A 6,284-nucleotide genomic window follows, 5' to 3' on the forward strand; every position below is an offset into this window, starting at 1 on the left:
GGTCCAGTTGAATTTGGAAGATTGGGCAGGAATTGCTGACCTCAATTTCAAGGCTGTTTCTAGCTATAGAGATGATAGGAGCTCTTCCCTTGGACAACTGTGATATTTAGCTATCCATCTTCATGAGGGATGAAGTTGAGATTTCAAGCACTGTCTTTTCACAGCACTGGGAGGGAAAAATCACAGAGATGGTTACACTTGACCTGAGGGGCCTTGCTCACCAGAGCAACCAAGCTACCCTGGAGTAGACTGTCCTAATGTCTAAAGTCTCTACTCAGGGAGAGACACAATGGATTTCCATTAAAGACATGTTGGAATTATTTTCCTATGATTTAAAGACCCACCGATGCCATTTTTGGAATATTGTATTTAAAGGAATTTTTTATGTATTGATGTTGAAGTTTATCTGTCCTCTTTCCTCATATGTTCAGAGCAACAGTGTTTGAACAAAAATTGGGCACATAAATTCCTAATGGTTTTCTGGGTTTGGCTTTGTGATATCTTGCTTTATACTCCAATGTGTAATGGCAGGTTGGTGACCTATCAGTGAATACCTATTATTCATTGTGAATCTTGTGAAAAATCACAAGAAATTTCTTCACCATTTTCATCATATTCTGTTCTGGCCTTTGTTTTGAACTGTGGTGGAACATACCCTCTTTCAAAATAAGCTAAATTGTAGGTTAGAACCTAGCAGAAAACCCATTTTTCCAAGAATTTACATGAAGTGGAATTCCTCTTAAAATTTTTAAATTTTATCAGAATTCTATTTCTTGAACTTTGTAAGTATATTGGTTCTGCACTCTAATAGATAGAGGTAGTTAGAAAAGTAATATGATGAATACATAACATATAAATACCATATTAGTTTACAGAAGCAGCTTTGCATGTAGACTTTGATTTGTTCAAAAATGCTATTGGCATTATCCATGTGCCAGATATTATTCAAGCCACTCATTTATCCTCAGGAAAATTCATAACTAATGTTTCTTGTAGAGAAGATTCATTGATTTTTTTGGCCCTCTCTGAGGCAAGTTTATCTTTGTAGTATCTGAATTCCTTCAGGATCCCTGATCAGGGATACAGTGAACTGGGGAAAGCTTTCTGATCTGTGCTTTGGAAGCCCTGAGCTGTTGATGTGGGGCACTGCCTTAGGGAAGCATTCATGAAGAGTGAGCTCTAGAAATTTGCACTAAAATAAACCCAAGATTTGGGCTAGGATTGTGGCTCAGTGGCAGAGCACTTGCCTGATGAAGCACTGAGTTTGATCCTCAGCACCACATAAAAATGAATAAAATAAAGGTATTGTGTCCATCTACAACTTAAATTAAAAAATAAATAAACCCAAGGTTAATGCCCAAGTCACCTCCTGTATAACTGTGTCCCACCTGGGTCCACCATCACTATCCAGGCAAGGTGCACCTACTACAATCTCCTCTACTACCCCAACACCCCTTTAAGTTTTATGTTGCTTCTGACCGTTCCCTCTCAAAGCTACTTTTAGTTCTTCTGTTTTCTTGATTTCACATATATCAAATTGTTTTAGATTGGAGTATAACTACATGGGGTAGGAAGTATTGGGGGGAAAATCGTGTATGTAAATACACACATGTAAATATGTATATTTTATATATTTATATTTACATGTGTGCACATTAAATATTTACATAGCTATGTAAATATTTGATGGGTAAGAAACCAATCTGATCCTACCTTCTTAAATAGTCACTTCATCATTGTCTTAAGGAGGATGATGTCTTAAACCTTTTGGAAAAGGCTGGACTTTGGGAAGAAACAAACCTTGTAGACGGTTGGGTAAGTATGTTCTGTTTCTAAAGATAAGCTAATGTCACCTCTCAAATTCTGATTTTTAGAAGCTGAAACACACAGAGAGTGACAAGCTGCAAGTACAGATTCAGGCTTACCTGGACAATGTGTTTGACGTAGGAGCTCTGCTGGAAGATGCAGAAACCAAGAATGCAGCCTTGGAGAGGGTGGAAGAACTGGAAGAAAACATCTCTCATGTAACTACATCTCAGAAAAGGGAAAATTGCTGGCATTCCCTCTGGGTGCAAAGTAGAACTAACATACACTTTTGTGGCAGTAACTTAAAAGAATCAGAGTCTAGAAATGAGCTGTGACTGGGTTAGAGAATTATCATAAACCATTCTGGGCTCTTTCAAAGAAGGCAGATGTGTTACTGAAAGCAAAATGGAACCCCTTTCTTTGCCTCAGCTGACCTACCTCTCAGGACTGCAAAATAAATTGCTTGTCCTGACAATCAGTTACAGGCACAGGAGGATTGAATCACTGGCATTACCTAAGGGATTAGAGGGGAATGAAATATGGGAATTTGGCATGAGATGAATAAGTATTTTTTGAACATTAGCCACCTTCTTCTCAAAACGTCCACACAGTCCCATAGAGATAATTAAATAGTGTCTTTTGATGCTTATCTAAATATTCCTGTCTTAATCACTTAATAGTTTCATTTTAGCAGTAGACCTTTTTAAGGAAATCAGTGAGCTCTCCCAAATATCATCTTCGTTGAGGAAGACTATCCTCTCAGAACAGTGTCATCTCTATATTGGGGTAGTGATCTGATCTTCTCTGTGTGTGTAGGACGGGGGATTGACTAGGGACACTTCACCTCTCAGCTACATCCCCAGATCTTTTGATTTTGAGACAGGCTCTCACTAAGTTGCTGGGGCAGGCCTCGAACTTGTGATCCTCCTACCACAGACCAAGTAGAATAAGAGTCTTAACAGTCTTCAGAGGTTGTTTATTTGTTCATTAAACAAATATTTCAGAGAGTACAAGAACAAACAGAGAAACCCAAGAATTTTGAACCAAATTTTTGGCCTGAATTGATTACCACTTTTCTTTGTTGTGAAGTGAATTGTCCCCAATTGGGGGAATATTATTTTGCCCTTTGAACAACCCACATATTTCTCCCCATATTTTATTTTTAAGTACTGGGTGTGTGTCATTTCCTTTGCCTTTTACCATTACTTTGAAAATGGGCATCTACCTGGCTTGTGCTGAGCCCCCAACTCTCCTTTTGTAAATACTACAGTGAGCTAGTTGGCGTTTACCAAACAGTTTAAAAGCCCAGTATCTCTCCCCTTAAGAGATTTGTATTTTGTTCTGAGCCTGATTAGTGTAAATCTCACTCTTCCTCTTTACATTTTCTCTATGATTTCCTTTACTTACTGATCATTTTTAGTAAGATGTAAGAAATCAAAAGTTGCTTAATCATACAGCTGTGTGCAGAAAGCTCCTTTTAAGTAAATAGTGCATGTTCTTTCTCCCCCGCTGCCCCCCACCATCTCTTATTCAGCCTCAGCTAGTATGACCATAGAGTCTACTTTGTAGCAGGCCATCTTTATTTGAATGGCTCCTCCAAATAGCTTTTATTAGTTGAATAATTTGTGTTCAAACAATCTGTAGTGCTTTTTTTTTTTTTTTTCAAACTACATCAACAATATTCAAAAGCTTTTACCTGACATCTCTTTCTTGGGGATGGGGATGACCCTCCTCCCTCACCTTACTGTTCTCAACCCTTGCTAGCTCCAAAGGATGGGAGGGAGACACATTGGATATTTAAACACTGAGGTTTTTATTAAAGATCATGTATAAATTATTCTTGGGAGAAACAAAAATATTTCCAGAACCATATTATAAATACTAACATTTCCATTAAACAATTTGTATAACACATGCAGGACTCTAAAGGGCCCCTAAAGGTCTTAGAGCTACACTTTCTGAGGTCTAAGGACCTGGTCTAAATGATCCTGTGTCGTGACACAGTTTCCTTTTCAACATTTTACAGTTATCTGAGAAACTGCAAGACACAGAAAATGAAGCCATGTCTAAGATTGTGGAACTGGAAAAGCAGCTCATGCAGAGGAACAAGGAACTGGATGTTGTGCGAGTAAGTGTAACGATGACAGTCCCCCAGGTGGAGTGATGGTAGATGTGGTCCAGCTTTGGGCTGGTTGAATGTGGGGCACGTTCATTTCAGAGGAAAGCATTGATGCAGCATGTTTATTCGGGCCATTTCAGAGGTGATCCTTCAATGGAAAGTACACGTAGTCAGAGTCTGTGTACACATGTGCATGCACTCATATACTGGAGGTTCAGGATTTCCTTATCACAGATTTTGGGATCAACAGTTTTCCCATTTGGAGGAGGATGAGTTGATTCTGAGGCTCACCCATTTAGAAGGAAATAAAAACATGGCATGGATTTAATTCATGCCACTTATTTATTTTTATTAGGACTTGGACTTCATTGTATTCCTTTACTTTGCTTCTACTCAGAACTGGGTTTGGTGGTTGCTGTGGAAACCGTGAATCACAGCACAGGCTAGACCTGGTGACATTCACCAAGAAAAAAAGGAAAAAGCAAAGCCAATTCATTTTATTATCAGATAATCCCAGTTATTTGATTTGGCTGTAGCATTGTTTTACCTTACATGTCAGGTATTTATGGAGTGCCATCCGTGTGCTTGGGATTGTGCAGAACATAAAAGCACCAACATGCCTGGAGGGGGTTTGGGCAAATGGCTTGCCCTTACACCACTGTTTAATGCAGCAGCACATTTTATGTGATGGTTATCATGTCTGTGTGTGTTGCCTGATATTCTGACATGTCCTTTAGTTAACTCTGGAAATTTATTTTCTGGCACACCATTGAGACAAAGTTGTAGCATATGGACTCAATTCAAAGTTCAGACTCTTAGATTATTAATAATAGACAGGGTGTGAAGAATGTTTCCCTGCCTCCTAGAGGTTTGTGGTGAGAGAGCACATGTGCAAGGCCCAGCAAGTAAGTTCAATTCCATAAAACTCCTTTCACTGGAACTTCTATGGGCCCCTAATAAAAGAAACCAGGGCAGCCTTTGAATTGAAAATTGTAACTTCTTTGTTTTCTGCTAAAAACCTACACAGAAATAAGTAATTAGTGGAGGGAAGCTCAGGCCTGTTTTGTTAACTGCATTACCAAAAGAAAAACGTTACAACAATTGCTGTCCTGAGATTGGTCAAGGGGGCATTATGAGGGCCAGAGAAACCCATTCAAGAACAGTCAGCCCCTGGTTACTCATGAATAGATTAGTCTATGCTTTGCGGATTTTTAATCCTAGTCTGACTTCTATCCAAGTCTGATTTAGGGCCCTTTGTTTATGATTAGCTGATATGCGTACCTCAGAGTTACAGATGGATTTGAAATTTAGTGAAAGGAAAACATGCCACATCAGCAGAACATCTCGGGACATTTCAAAGTCAGCTTTTGGGAATAAAAGTCATCTCTGCTCTCTTCCTTTCCCCCTGCAGGGAAAATTGAGTTAGCAGGATTCATTAAATGGAAAGAACTTAATTAGCAATAACAGTTGCTGGAGTATATTGCATGTACCAGTAGTATAATTCATAATTAGTGGGACCATATAAGTTCTGGCTGAATTTCATAGAACTTTTATTCATATTCAGTGTCCTTTTTTCTCTCTTTTTAGTTAATTCCTTTATCCTCAATATGCCAATCTGATGGTCATAAATGTGAATGTCATGCGGAGACAAACTCTTAGCCATGAACTCTTTTGCAGGAAATTTACAAAGATGCAAATACCCAAGTTCACACATTAAGAAAAATGGTTAAAGAAAAAGAAGAAGCCATTCAAAGACAGTCTACCCTGGAAAAAAAGATTCATGAACTGGAGAAACAAGGGACCATTAAAATTCAGAAGAAAGGGGATGGGGATATTGCTATATTGCCAGTTGTGGCTTCTGGCACAATGTCCATGGGGTCAGATGCAGCACCGGGTAACTTTGTGGGACCAGTTTCAGGGGCTGCCTCCTCGGGACCCTTGCCTCCTCCTCCCCCGCCACTACCTCTATCATCAGACACACCTGAAGCAGGTAAGAAGCCATGTGGGAGAACTAAGTTTATACAATCAGGTTATCTGTGTTTCTTCTTTTACTAGTTGTCCATTTTTGTCCTTTGCTTTTGTTGGCACATTGTTTTACTGATTTTAAGAACTATTTGTTTTGAGATTAAGGTTATAAATCTTCATTTCACTTATATTCAAGTATTTCCCCATTTGTTGATAAGGAAGTTTATGGTTTTGGAAAGCAAACCTTTATCATTTTAAGTGTTTTTATATTGTCTCTATGCACAACATGTTGCAGGAAGACCATTTTTGTTTTCAAAGTCAATTGGTTTCTTTTCTTCTAGTGCAAAATGGCCCAGTAACACCACCTATGCCTCCGCCTCCTCCGCCTCCACCT

The 6,284-nt window shown here is 38.9% G+C and overlaps 1 protein-coding gene across 8 annotated transcripts in view; it reads left to right on the forward strand.

Annotated features, from left to right (window-relative positions):
* The window catches only part of Fmnl2 (formin like 2), a 284,823-nt gene that overhangs the window by 253,881 nt on the left and 24,658 nt on the right, over positions 1-6,284 (forward strand). For all 8 annotated transcript variants that reach the window (XM_048812271.1, XM_048812267.1, XM_048812274.1 and 5 more), the window contains exons 12-15: positions 1,875-2,024; positions 3,833-3,934; positions 5,603-5,915; positions 6,232-6,284. The exon at positions 6,232-6,284 is cut by the window's right edge and continues 163 nt beyond it. In XM_048812271.1, the coding sequence (XP_048668228.1) occupies positions 1,875-2,024; positions 3,833-3,934; positions 5,603-5,915; positions 6,232-6,284 (618 nt within the window). The remainder of the gene's footprint in view (positions 1-1,874; positions 2,025-3,832; positions 3,935-5,602; positions 5,916-6,231) is intronic.

Source organism: Marmota marmota, unplaced genomic scaffold (genome assembly GCF_001458135.2).
Source record: "Marmota marmota marmota unplaced genomic scaffold, marMar, whole genome shotgun sequence".
In the NCBI taxonomy this organism is placed as follows: domain Eukaryota; kingdom Metazoa; phylum Chordata; class Mammalia; order Rodentia; family Sciuridae; genus Marmota; species Marmota marmota.